Below are 13,844 nucleotides of genomic sequence, written 5' to 3'. Positions count from 1 at the left end.
GCCTGGCTGAAGCTTTCTGCCTGATTTTTCTGCTCAGCTCAAACTACTCTCTGCAACAGCCTAGTAGTGGTCATCCTGGATGAGATCTCCAATATACAAGTATCTACACAGAGACTTTTCCAGGTATTTTCCCGAGTGACACACATAACAACTTGAAATCGAGAAAGTTGTCCTGATACTGCTTCTCCAAGGAGGCCAGAGCTTTGCCTCTGCTCCTCTCTGTGTCTAGTGCTGTCTAAACCAAAGTGTTTGAACATCTCTGCTCCTTGGTGGATTCAAGGCTCCTAAATGATCTAATTCTGGATTGTTTTGAATATGATAGTCATCTTTTAAGAAAAAAAAAAAATCTAAAACAAACCTAGAGCTTCAAACAATGTCTTTGAGGGCTTTCTCTTCTGCTGCTTTCATACTGGTTTAAATATGACAAGCTTCCTTACATTAGCACAAATTAATTTGAGGAGAGGTATGGGTTAAAAGTTGCAGCCCTTTATATCTCAGATCCACCCAATAAAAACTATGAATTAACATTAATAACAAAGGTGTTAACCACAATCATTACAGCCCATGTAGCACGAAGGCACATCATGCTAAGCAGTATACAAACAACCTGCCCAAATAATTTACAGCTTAACTAGTTTCTCTCTCTTACAAAATTTGTCACCGAACACTGGTTATTTTTAGTCTTTCAAGTCCTTTCAGTGCTTAGCACAGCTAAAGCATCCTAATCAACGTGAGAAGTTGTCACACGTAATTGTTTCATCTTACAAAGCTGAATATTCAAATTATACAAAGACACCTTTCTTGATTATGCTGTGTTTTTCATCACGGAACTGAGATCCTGACAAGTTTTAAACCTCACCTCCTCTTCTTGCTTTAACCAGGTCCCCATCCTAAGCTTATCATGAGGGTGAAATACAGAACACTTAAAATATAGGTAAATTCTGAAGTAATAATATTCTTCGCTACATAAGTATGGTTTGGAATGAGCTATAGCAAACACTGCCAAAAAAGCTCTGAAACCAACACGAATCTCACCCATGTATCGAGCTGTTCTGGCAGCATGCAGCTCAAGTTCAGTGTCCTCGGTGAAGTGCAGAGAGGTGAATCTGCCAGCAGGAGAGGTTTCCAGCAGTAAGTCCTGAACATCAAGACCAAAGCCTTTGTCTTATTTTCACTGAAGGTATACTACTTGCATTTAAAACAACCTATCAGAAACGACATCAGCATCAACAAGAACGGAACCAAGTTTTTCTGACTTTATAGCCCCCTTTTCCTTCCAGCAGCCAAACCCACTGCTCTTCAGGCCATTAACACGAAGGAACAGTGACATCAGGTGGACTGTCACATTAATCACAAGAACATCGCAGCTTTTCTACAACACCTTCTACAGAAATGTGTGAAGTTTCTGTGACACGCTGACAGGGGTGAGCTCAGTAACTTGCAAGATACCTTAGCTTTTCTGTAGACTGTCCACACAGCACTCGAGCTCTCTCAGGGCTGGATTAGTGCCAGACCTCATGGAAAAAGGTAAATTTCACCCTAAAGCCAGAAATACAGACAGTTTTCGCTCCAACAGGCTGCTGCTTCTATAGCATAACTGTGACCATTCAGTGCGAGCATGTAGGAAACAGCCCTTTAAGCAGGCGTACCGTCATCGCGTGCATGCTTGTAGGATCTGCGTGCCTGGAACAACAGCCTCTGAACAACAGCTCTCATGACAATGGACTTATTTTTTGGTAGAACTTTATATTTCATTTAAATGATCTAGAATCATAAACAAAATTAAGATTCAGCTCTAAAACCCCCAGAAAGTTTAGATGTAGTTTTTCATTTTCCCTGTCTCCCTCCCTCCCATCATTAATTCAGTGGGGGGGAAAACGTGAAACTCCCTTGGCGTAAGGAACTATTTCTTCCCACCATTTCTAATCAGGGAAGTTAGGGCAACAGGGCTAACGGCCTGTACGGAGCCTTATTTGGTTTCTCACTGAGAAAGACTTAATTCTGAAACAACAACACATTCGCTGTTTTGAAGGACAAAACTCTTCTGTGCTGAAGCAGAATCTATTCAGCTGGCTAGGCTTTTTTTTTTTTTAAATACAACTTTAGAAAGTACTCTCTCTTCGGTTTACTACTAGCTTACTACAAGTAACAAGTGTTTTGAAGTGTGACAAGCATACTTCAGACTTCACCATCATATAATTATTTCAGCTATAAGCAACCCTTTTATACCTGCGTTGCTCCCCATAAATCTGTACTGTATTAAACAAGGTGCTTTCCCTTTAAACCCTGGCTTAATCCACAGGTAGGGATTTTTAGGAGATGCAAGGTAACTTGACAACAGAGAAAAGGCTGCCGTTAAGTACCTTTTGTCAAATTACTTATCCGGTGTCATTGAGAAGATCTTGGCAAACACTTCACTTGCTGGTACACCATCTGAGCCTCTTCTGGCTCCCAACTGTTGAAATGTTAAAGGGACACTGTAAACTTGAGAACCTAAAATTAGAATTAACTTGGGTTTCAAGCACACACGCAGCTTACCCACTCACTGGCGAGCTGTTACTATGCGTTACTAGCTAGCAAACAAATGCACAAAAGCCAAGCAATAGACTTAGATTTATGACTTGTTTGTCTTGCATCCCCTGTATGACATTTTTCCATACAAGTCTCTTGCTGAAAGATGCTTGAAACCTAAGACTGGTAACAGATCGCAGGGGTAAAAAGAGGAGGGACATCTCCAGTAACAAACATGCTGACAGACACGACAGCAATGCATTGGAAATTACTGAGGGCTACTACGAAGGAAAACACTAGAGAGGAAGGAAAAGGGTTGATCAAAACAGCACAGTTTAAAACAAACTTTTATTACAACTCCCTCTCCATCTGCCAAGAACAGGAAGCTCATTACCAAAGCATGTGAGAGAAAGGATTGATCTTTTTTATCCGTCAAAAAAATCACAACCTCTCATCCAGACACTGGGCACACTGACTACAAGCTACAAATTGAAGTTCTTCCATTTCCACATATTCAGCCCAAGGGTCACGAGAACTGAGATTATCTACATTTCCCCAGCAACACTACTGGCAGGTGTACCTATGAGTAAGATCTGTATAATAAAACATTTTTATTGCAGCGATAATTCAGGTTAGCTATGCAGCTGCATTCTCATTTTTTTTAAGGAAAAAAACAACATGCCATGCCTTTCCTTATACTGAACTAAATTACTGTCATGAGATAAGTTGTCCCTTCGCTTTTCAGCAACTTAATGGATTTTTCTCAACTGCTCCTCTACATAGTAGAAAACAAAACAAAACAAGACAGTTCCTGGGAGAGAAAGCAGGAGAGCTTAGTGCTACACAAACGCACAGTAAAAGATGGCAATTCTAAGGAATGCCTGAGCTGCACACAATGCCTACATCAAAACCGTCTTTCCAAATTTCCATTTTCTCCTTTACAAACGGATGGTTACAAGACTGTGAAACATAATCAGAAAAAGTACGAAGAACTGATGACTAAACAAACCTCCACCTTTTACAACCAAAAATACCTTTGCCTTCTCTGGCACACTGCCACTGCAGTAAACTAAAACCAGAACAATCAGCATGTAATGTCCTAGTACTCTGCTTGTGTCTTCTTTGGGTTTACGGTAGAGATAAATTTAACAGTTATATAAATAATGATAGAACAAAAATGTCCGTATAGTCTTTTAATAGTTGTTAATGGCTGTTACTAATTAAAAAGAAAACTGCTTTTAATCCACCGATACAGGCATGGAATACAGTACAATAAAATATTCATTACCATTTAAAAAACTATATTTTTTCTGATTATGGGCTGCATCTTCAAACAATTTAAAAGGAAGTGTTTTTGTGTACACAACATGTATATTTGGAGCCTCCTTATCAAAGGATCCGAAGATACATTCTTGAACTTTCCCCAAATATTATATGGAATAATCTAGCATCGTCATAAAAGGCTTCAAACCATTGTGCCAAAAAGATTAAGACACGAAAAAATCCTTTTCAGGTGAAGAAAAGGAAGCCATTTGCAGTGGATAAAAGTCTAGCAAACTAGAATAAAATCTCTCCCTCTGGACATTCTTCCTTAATTGTCTTCCACTTCAGACAACTGATGGATAAACCTGCAGTTAATCAAGTGGTCTTTACCCTGCAGAAGCTGCAGGAGAAAGTGCTCAAGAGGTGCAAAGAACGTGTGGAGCTGATGCTGCAATGCTTGCACAGGAACTTATCTGCAATTGCTGATCTTCAAGAGAATTTATATAAAAGTGTTCGTTCAGCAACACAATTTAGGGGTACACTGATAGAGATCATGTTACTTTTCATTTCCACGTGATCCCAGTTCATAACGTTTGCTTACGTATGGGGTACTTTCTCCTCTCCAAGGGAGTATTAATTGCATTGATTAATGCATTGTTCTTATTCTGTCATCATATTCGCTCCCTCCCCACCAGTGGCATCCTGGGAAATATGGAGATCCTCTAGCATTTCAGCCAGACTGATCCGTGGAGCACCATCATCATCCGTGTCACTCTCCACTGGAATGTCTGCATCTAAAAGAGCAATTAAAAAGACAACAACAAAGGAACAGCTAAGCAAAAAAAAAAACAACCACCACCACAAAAACACAAACAAAACAAAAGAAACTAAACAAGCAAACAACTCCCTCCTAAAACCCAACAGCTCCGAAGACTAACGCTTGCCTTCCCGGAAGATGCCAAGTTACTTATCAAATCTTTCATCCAGCACAGGTTTTGGGTGTGGAAGAAAATAGGCTTTTACCTCCATATTAAGGGCAAGAAAACACCGTATGCATCACTCAGTGCAAGTGAAATACCACATGCTATCACATTACAGCATTTCTCTAAGAACGAGCAGTTCAAAGATCTAAACGCAGAACTTCAACAAAAATATTTTCACTCAACTAGTAATGATGAAGTTACATGCAATTAAACAGTTAAAAAAGCCTTACTTCTGTAAATGTTGACGTTTTTCCTTATGGCTTCATCTTCTTCAAGATCTTCAAGGAAGTCTTGGTATTGTCTGTAAAAGATGCTTCATAAATTTACTAAACTTTTCCTTTGCGTTTACACAAGTTTATAAAACAATCAAAGAAACAAAGCCTCAAGAAACAACTGCAGTCTGCAGTTCTTTCGACATGCCTTCTGACTGCACTCCAACATTTCCAACTTGTTATTTCTGCTTTTTCTCCAAATCTTTAATTCTTATTAGCACCTATTCATTTCCAAAGGATGTTTAAATTGCCTGTCCTCGTTCAACTCTAATTGCCCCATTTTTTCTACTCATTTGGACATTATCTAGTATCTCCTGTTGCTCTTTCAGCTTTGCCATGGAACAAACCAGCTACAAACATGTTTTCATAAAAGCATCCCTTTAGCCAAAACGACAGAAGCCGTAAGCTACAGACACAATGCTTCTGATATTAATCGTTTGTCTCATGGTTTAAGTTTTTCTTGAAATGACATAGTTTTCTTAATATTTTGCAACAGTAAACCTGAAAGACTTGCAGGGTTATCTTTAAGATTCAGGATTTAGTTCATGCCTTGCCCCCTACCGTTGGCCTCGGTATCCGTCTTCTCTGAAAACTCAGTAATCACAATAGAATACTTTAAAAGCATAAATAAGGTGCATACGCTTGAAGCACTTCCTGCGCTAGGGAAAGGGGAAAAATGCAGAGATACTCCTCGTCAGAGAACACCGAGATCAACCTATCCTGTGAGCCACCACCATGCTCACATAGAACCAGCAGCATTTGCTTGTGCCCGTCTAGCAGTCAGTAAGGCATTACATCGCAGGGGTTTATCTTCAGCAGAAAGTGGTAACTGTTACTTCTAGACTTGGCACAGTATCCCAGGTAGGAAGGACTGAAAAGCTTCATGGCAGACAACAAACCTTTCATCATCTGTATCCATGCCTTCTCTGTCCCTTTCCAGCTCTTTCAGTTTCCAGTTTCTGCGATGCTGGCGTTTGGTACGGTCATAGCTCTTCTTTATTAACACCTACAGTGAAAACCAGCAAATATTTACACACGCACCTTAAATGGAACTGATGGCACGCTTTAAAAAACCAAACCACCACCCAAGTCTACATTTCAGCAACTATAAAATCATCTGAATGAATGTTAGAATCATTCTTGCCAACAAACACAAGGCAGCATAAGAGTTCTGTACTTTTGCCCTGAACACCCCACGATGGCCAGTCTGGCACTATACAATTTTATATAGAATTCATCCAGTATTTTTCAATTCAACCCAAGGTATTTGGAAACCTTTCTGTCCTGAAGAGGCACACACTGGAGATGTAACACAGTTTTCACCACACAGTGCAGGGTAATTCGAACAGCAACGGGTAAGTTCAAGTAACTACATTATTTAAACACCACTCAGAAATGCAAATACTCAAAATTAGATTCTATTCCTTCAACACCAGGGAACGTGTGTGTTCATTATAAAACTATTATATGTGCCTTAATACCCCTGAGTAACGTAGAGAACTTTATACAGAGAAAGATGTTCTTACCACGTCAGGAATACTGTGTGGGTTCATCTTATTCACAAACTCATCATTCAAGTTACAGTTGGCCAAGTCAAACCTAAAATTAGAACAGGTAGTTCATCATTTTATATAAATGTACAAGATTGTACTCAAGGTATTATATGCTTGTATTAAAGAGCAAATTTAATGCTTGTGTTAAAGAGCATAGCTCCTAAGTTACCCAAGTTACAGCTCCTAAGAAAGATAAATGTTTCCAAATGAATTAGAGAGCAAGGAAAAAATCCACATCAATATGCAGCTGACAAAACTGAGTAACTCTTACAAGCTGCTGTTCCCAAATTCAGTAGCACATGGCACTCAGCAGCCTCCTGGACCAGCGTAACAATATCCCTGAGGTTCTGCTGGCTTCAGTAACGATCATGTTTAAGCCCATCAGTTTAAGCATCCCTGTCCAAACCTAATCTTACAAACATTTCACATTTGTCACTGCTGTACACAATACTCACTATCAAGCAAAAAGGCCACATGCCTTCACTTCCCCGGGTCTTGCCCAGCATTTTAAATATCCCTCTCATCTGTGTCTGAACAGTTTTTCTTATCTGCACTTTAGAAGTCAACACTTTAGCTCTCGTACTACTAACAGCCCTTTTCCTGGCGTTATTTCTGCTAGAAGAGTTTTATTGTATTAGAACCATCTCTTCATGGCCAAGATGAAAGATTCTATCCCTTTTGCAGATTTCATCTAGAAAGCTGACAACTTTCTTGATAATATATAAGCAAGAATCCAGGCCAGCAGTATGAACTGCAACAACCCAGTCTGAACTGAAACAACCATTCCAGCTTCCTAGCAACCAACTAACAGTTAAGTCATCAGGCGCCAGTATTTTTTCCTGTGTTTGCTCTTGAAAGATTCAAAACTTTCCTTCCACAACAGCATATAAAAGTCTTTCATACTTCCTACGTAAATCCATCATCAGAATTCCTACTGCAAGGCTCGAATGCTAACTCCTATGGCATAGCTCATTCAAATAAAACCAAGAAACAGAACAGACCCCAAGACAAGGTCTCCAGGATTTAGAATGTGTCCCAAGTGAGTAGAGCAGAAATATTGATGATCTGTATTCAACTCCGAGGTTTTCTGTACCCAGGCTTCAGCCAGCGTGTGCTTGAGGAATGAAAAATAAACTCTTGTAATAAATGCAGCTTAGCTTTCTGTACTGTTGAAATACTTGTACTGCTACATTGCTGGTTTAAATTACATTTGTAATTAAGCTTGTACTTCTACAACAGGCATCCAACATATTGCTCCCCACTCCTAATTTCTCATCTTTACAAAACTAAGGAAATGGACATGGCGATCACTTCACGCAAGAATTCAATGATTTTTTTTTTAAACACACTTCATAACTTTCTATTATATATAGCTTTTGCCTGAGGAAAAAAACCACAAACATTTGGCACCAGTCCATTAATTCTGATTAAAAAGCAATGCTTCTGTACTTTAACAACCAAAAAAATCAGTAATTGAAGAGTTGAAAAGCTGACATAAAATAATAATTTCAACAATGATAATAGAATGTAGAGTTTAAACTCTGATACAAAATTCTAAAAGTGGAACTCAAGTAACATCTTCACAATTTCCAAAACAAAACACTGTCCCCATCTGTCTGAGAGGAGCTTTTGCAAGTGACAAGACAGAAGTGCATCCATCTGGCTTTTAACATAGAATGATTCAAAACCGAAGTTCAGCGGAGGAGGGGACGAAGAGGAGAGGAAGGCCTAAAACATGAGATTAAACACAGAGGAATGAACTCTTACTTTGTTTGATCTTGCCCCTGCACCTGCACCTTTCTTCCTTTCTTGAACTCTACTGATATCCATAACAATAAATTCCTCTAGCTGTTTTGGGTGGAACAAGCTATTGAAAGGGTGGCGCCAGTAGGTATTTCCATCAATTTCAGCAACTGGAAAAAAATGAGAACCAGCACAGACAATCACAAGGGAGAGTTTCCATCAGAGAAATTAAAAGAAAGCATTAGCCAAAATGTAGGCAACTGCAACGCATTCTGTTCAACTTTTCTTTATGGTAACAAACTATTTGGGACAAGACACACATTGCAAACTCTCGCTACGACAGTAGTTGATGATCTGTGACAGCCAAATCACATACCACCTGCCTGAAGCACAGACTTTTATTCACAAAAATAATTTCTCTAATAAGGGACATAGCCTTATTAGAGGTATTTTTCCGTATATAGTATATATGGCATAGCATATACACACACACTACTATAGTGGGTATACACACGCTCATGCACCCCTACTATATAAAGCATCCGAATACACATGCACACAGTGCAGTCTGTATAACTAGCTAGACAGTACAGCTTAGCAGCAAAATCTAATCAAAGCATCTGCTTCTGTGGTACCCAGATAGCTAGAATTGAAATTAGAGGAAAAAAAATAAATAAAAAGAGGTCTTCTAATTTTAGAAGCACACCTCTGACAAATCTAAGTGCTTCGAGGGGCACTAGAGCACCCATGAACCTAGTACTGACCCTCCACATTTTGCCTAGAATACTTGGGAAATGAGAAGAGCTACGTATCAGTTTGCTGTTACATTTCTGTGAGTGCACAGATGCATTTACAACATGAAGGTGTAAAAACACAAGATTTCATGAAACCAAAAATAGATCGTGCCAACAACAGAAAAAATCACATGCTGCATAGTGCAGAAAAGAATTGATAACTTACTCTGCAGAGTGCTAGGATCAATGAGGTGGACAGTACTCGTTACCCTAATGCACACGCAGATCTGGCTCATGTTACCCAGACTCTGTGCCAGTTTTGGTGACAGACATACAACGTTATCCTGCACACAAACAGAAAATAGCTTACACTCACATTTCCTTAATTTTTAACCAAGTCTTTAGAGAAATCCGAAACAGAAGTTTTTAAACTTTAGATTTTCAATTCTCCACCCAACATCCCCCAATAACTTCAAGATACTGGCTACCAGCGCCTCATGCTCAGTGTGGGTAGACCCTCCCCATTCCCCTACACACACACTAAATCTTGCCTCCACTAGCAAAACCAAACTCTACCCACTTCATACAATACCCTCTGGAGATGAAACAGAAAGAAGCTACCTTGCATATTGGAACAATTTCCACAGAGAAAGTGCTTTTGTAATTGTAGACATTACTATGAACATCATGTGAGGTCAAACGCTGGGATGACTTAGATCTACAAAACACAAAAATAGAGCTTTCATGCGGCAAGAAGGACACTACCTGAGACAGAAAATAATCACCACAACGTACAGCAACAAAAGCATACAGCTATGAACAACCAATACATTAAGACATTGGAAAGACGCATGAAGGTTAGTTTCACAATGGCTAAATGGAAAACACAGGACTTCTGTAGAAAGGGTTTTGTCTATTTTAGCCAGAATACAGGTTCATTACACTTTCACGGTTCTTTAAAAATGAAGGAAACAGACATTTCTCGGAAGCTCTTGGATACTCAATGCAATAAATAAATAAAGCGATGTACCTAGATGGAACTGTACACTGAAGAAAGTCTACCATCTTCTGGGCCTGTTGCTTTGAAGAATAATAAAAATCCAGGCCATCTGAAAGGAAAAGAAAACCTTGATGAGCACACCTACTTCATGTACTACATTTACCCTGAAGATTAACAAGCCACCCCACTTACCATGGATTTCTTTGATGCGAAGTGTATTTTGATGAAGCTTGTGTTTTAAAATCAGCTGCTCCAAATAGAAGAAAGTCTTTTTGTGCAGAGTCTAAAACAAGGACAAGATAAATCTATCAAAGCTGTTTAAGAACCACCTAGTGCAAATGCAGTATCTCTGGAGAATAAACATTTATGTGAAAAGAACATCTAGAAAAGGAAGAGTCCAAAGGCTACCCTAAATAATCTAAATGACTTCAGAGATGTGCTCTATTTATAACAAATTATTTAAAGCTTCTATTTCTTATTTTTGTATAACTGATTGCTAAAGATAACATTTTCTTTAAGGAAGATTTAAATATTTATAAATAATCTGTCCCACTGTTTCTAACACTGCCTTAAAATACAGAACGATATTTAAAAATTCACATAGGATCCGCCTGCAAGCCATCACATAAAAACGAATATGCTAATACTACTAAAAAACAGAAAAAGCTTTTTTAAACTAAGACCAGTAGGAAAAAAAACACCAATCACTATATTTATTACTGTGGTAGCAGGCAAGTGTAAGCACATCTTTTCCTGAGAAAATCATCCAAAGATTTCTCTGTGTTACTGTTTTGCCATCAACAAATGAAAATTAGTTTGCCTCTACCTTTTGCCTCACTTGAACTACAGCTTTCCAGAAATCCTTAGCTTCAATTCTATGACAGTCTTCACACATTTGAGGCTGAACTATATATTCCACCACAAATACTTGTTGAAGAACCGCTCCATTTATCACCTGCAAAACAAAAGTGTAGAAGATTCTCTCTTGTCAGTCCTGTCAAGACAGAATACTAGTTTACCACAGCATTCTAAGCAACTTCCCTATTATACTAGAACTGTATGACCGACAGCTATACTTATGTCAGAAATGTCAGCAATGTTTTCCCAACTTTACAGGGACAGCAAATAATCTTCTTCAAATTGTGATGAACAGCACTTTAATGACAAACTTTAGGCATAACGAAGTCAACCTTTTTTCAAGAGAAGGCATTAAACACGTTGAATTTTATCAGAGAACCGATAATCTAAAAAGCAATACCAACAATAAAAACCATCCTGTTTGCCATGACAGCTTTAAAAAAGCTACATGCAGATTGCTCTACTTTTGTTACCTCTTTCTGAACAGTCAGTTTCAGCTTCAGTCTCTTAGAATGTGGTTCAGTCCAAATAAAGCCTGCATCAATCAGCCGGACCTGCCAGTGGGAATGAACGAGGACTCAGCGTTAAAAACAAGCAGCTCTAGCTACCAAAAGACACAAGCTTATGGTATAATTTGTTGTTCCTCAGCTAACCGAGGAAATGAATAACCTTATTATAAAAAGCATATGCTGGAATACTAAACCCAAATAATAATGCTTGTTAGAACACAGAGCCTGATCTACCTAAAATAATGGACACACAACCTCACAGAGCGTCAAGCCGGAGCAAGCGAATTCAACAATACCTCTGGATGCAATGTGATGATCAAGCTGAATCGTACAATGGTTTGGTCAGGACTTAAAAGCCAATTTAATCTCTAAAACTAAGAATGCACAAATGTACTGCAAATATTTTACGAATATGCCTATATTTTACATACGTACTGGTCAACAGCAAGAAGCTCAGTAAGCCAATCAAATTCAAATTTTGATAAATGCAGTAACAAAACAACTTTTTGCCTAATACACTCAGATTTTCTCATCTAATAATAAAGTGTCTCATACATTCAGAATGTTAAGTTAAAACGTGACTTTCAGTTTAGCCTATTTACAGATTTTTTTCATATCACAGTAAACAAGTACTGTGTAAACATTTCAAAAATACTTAAAAAGAAAACTGTAAAATTAAGGTGCGCTAAAATACATTAATTTCCTTCAGTTGATTGAGCTCATCTCTCATCTATATGACAACAACTGTGCAGGACACTGCATGCTGTTAGGTCACAGAACTGTACTGCAGTAGCCTCCTCAATTTGCTTCAAAATTCTTTTCTTACAACCTGTCCCTAACAAATGTTCCAGAATCCCAGTACTGAGCTTTGAGATCAGATTGTCATTACTTGTGCTCCCTATAAAGTGGTTAATAAACTCTACACAAATACTAATGACTGCTCTGGAAAAACTGAACCCTGCATCAGTTAGCTACACTTCACTTTACGTAGTGCTAACAGACACGTTGTGAAATACTAATACAATTCACTGCCTACCTTGTTAAGTGAAGCTTTGATTTTTTTAAGACACAGTGCAAGAAGCTCTCTTGATTCTAAGGCACACTGAATCCAAGTTCCTGGAGGCTGAAGATACCTATAATAAAGAAAATATACTACAGTATATAATGCGACTTCAACCAATTAAATCATTCAAAAGATGTGCAATTATTTACCAAGCTCTCAATTGCAATATCAGCTATGCAACTACAGCTTTTGCCTCCCTAAGAGAATAAGATTTACGCATTCCAAAAGCATTCAAACTTTTACTCCCATCATTATTAATTTGTTCACTTTCTGCTTTCAGAGCCTATAAGCTCGTACGATTACTCTTAAATCATGTATTGAAGACTTCCATGAAGACGACTTAACTAACCTACAAAAAAAAAAAAAACCTAACCCTGCAGCTGCAATACCATCTCCAGATCGGTGCAAGAGACCAGAAGACCACCTCCAAGCTGTACCAGACTTGAGGAAAACACACCACAGAGAGCGACAGAAGCAGGAGCGGAGAGGCCACCGTTCCCCCGCTGGCCCGATTCACCCCACGAGGCAGGTCCCCCGGGGGGTGCCGTCTCTCGGAGGTCGGGGTGCAGGCGCCCACCTTTCGCACTGCTTGCAGAAGCTGACGGAGAGCTGCTTGGGGATGCCCTCGGTGATGTCCACGCGCGCTCGCAGGCAGCCCACGCACATGTTGGCCGGGTTGGGCGGGATGGGCACGCCGCACTGGCAACACAGGCTTCGACACAGGGAGGAAAGAAGTCAGTCACAAACCGAACCCCGATGCACACCGAAGGTACGTGCGGGTATTTTTTTCTTTCTTTTCCCTTCAAATAAAAGCGGTGGCCCAGGAGCCCAAAGGACTTATCTCTGCCCAGCCACCTCCTGCCCGCCGCGCTGAGGCCTCCCCCGGCCGCCCCGCTTACATGTTGCCCTGGCTGGGGGCCGCCGGCCCCGCCATGTACTCCATCGCGCCGCCTTCAGCGCCCAGCACACGCGGCCCGGAGCCGGCCGGGAGCGGAGGCAGCGGGGACGGCTTCCGGGCGCCGGAGGAAGGGGAGGAGAGCGGCGGTCCCGCGAGAGAGCGGGCGGCGGGGCCGCCGCCACGAGATGGCGGCAGCGTGCTCCTGCCCGCCCCGGGGCCGCCACCACAAGATGGCGGCAGCGCCCTCCTGCCCCCCGCCCTGTCCCGCGGCCCCCACCACAAGATGGCGGCAGCGCCCTCCCGCCCCGGGTCGCTCCCCTCAGGGAAGCCGGGGCACCGAGCCTGGTGCGCGGTCTGGCCCCCTAATGCATCGTGCTTTGTAAATAAATAAAGACGTCAGAGAAATAGCAAGTGCTGTGTTTTGGAGAGGGAAGCTTAAGAAGAATATTGCGTTTGC

The 13,844-nt window shown here is 40.4% G+C and overlaps 1 protein-coding gene across 1 annotated transcript; it reads right to left on the bottom strand.

The window, feature by feature from the left end:
- Positions 1-3,689: 3,689 nt before the first annotated feature.
- On the bottom strand, positions 3,690-13,565 carry NMD3 (NMD3 ribosome export adaptor). Its single transcript, XM_048059547.2, has 15 exons — positions 13,389-13,565; positions 13,067-13,201; positions 12,463-12,559; positions 11,391-11,471; positions 10,886-11,014; positions 10,252-10,342; positions 10,090-10,168; positions 9,681-9,777; positions 9,286-9,403; positions 8,350-8,495; positions 7,584-7,696; positions 6,556-6,628; positions 5,929-6,035; positions 4,988-5,058; positions 3,690-4,568 (listed from the first exon to the last, which is right to left on the bottom strand). The coding sequence occupies exons 1-15, from the start codon at positions 13,430-13,432 to the stop codon at positions 4,435-4,437; spliced, it is 1,515 nt and encodes a 504-aa protein (XP_047915504.1). The 5' UTR covers positions 13,433-13,565; the 3' UTR covers positions 3,690-4,434.
- Positions 13,566-13,844: the final 279 nt, after the last annotated feature.

Source organism: Anser cygnoides, chromosome 9, assembly GCF_040182565.1.
Source record: "Anser cygnoides isolate HZ-2024a breed goose chromosome 9, Taihu_goose_T2T_genome, whole genome shotgun sequence".
NCBI lineage: Eukaryota > Metazoa > Chordata > Aves > Anseriformes > Anatidae > Anser > Anser cygnoides.
Note: the sequence above shows the minus strand (reverse complement) of the source record. Positions and strands in the feature narration are given on the sequence as shown.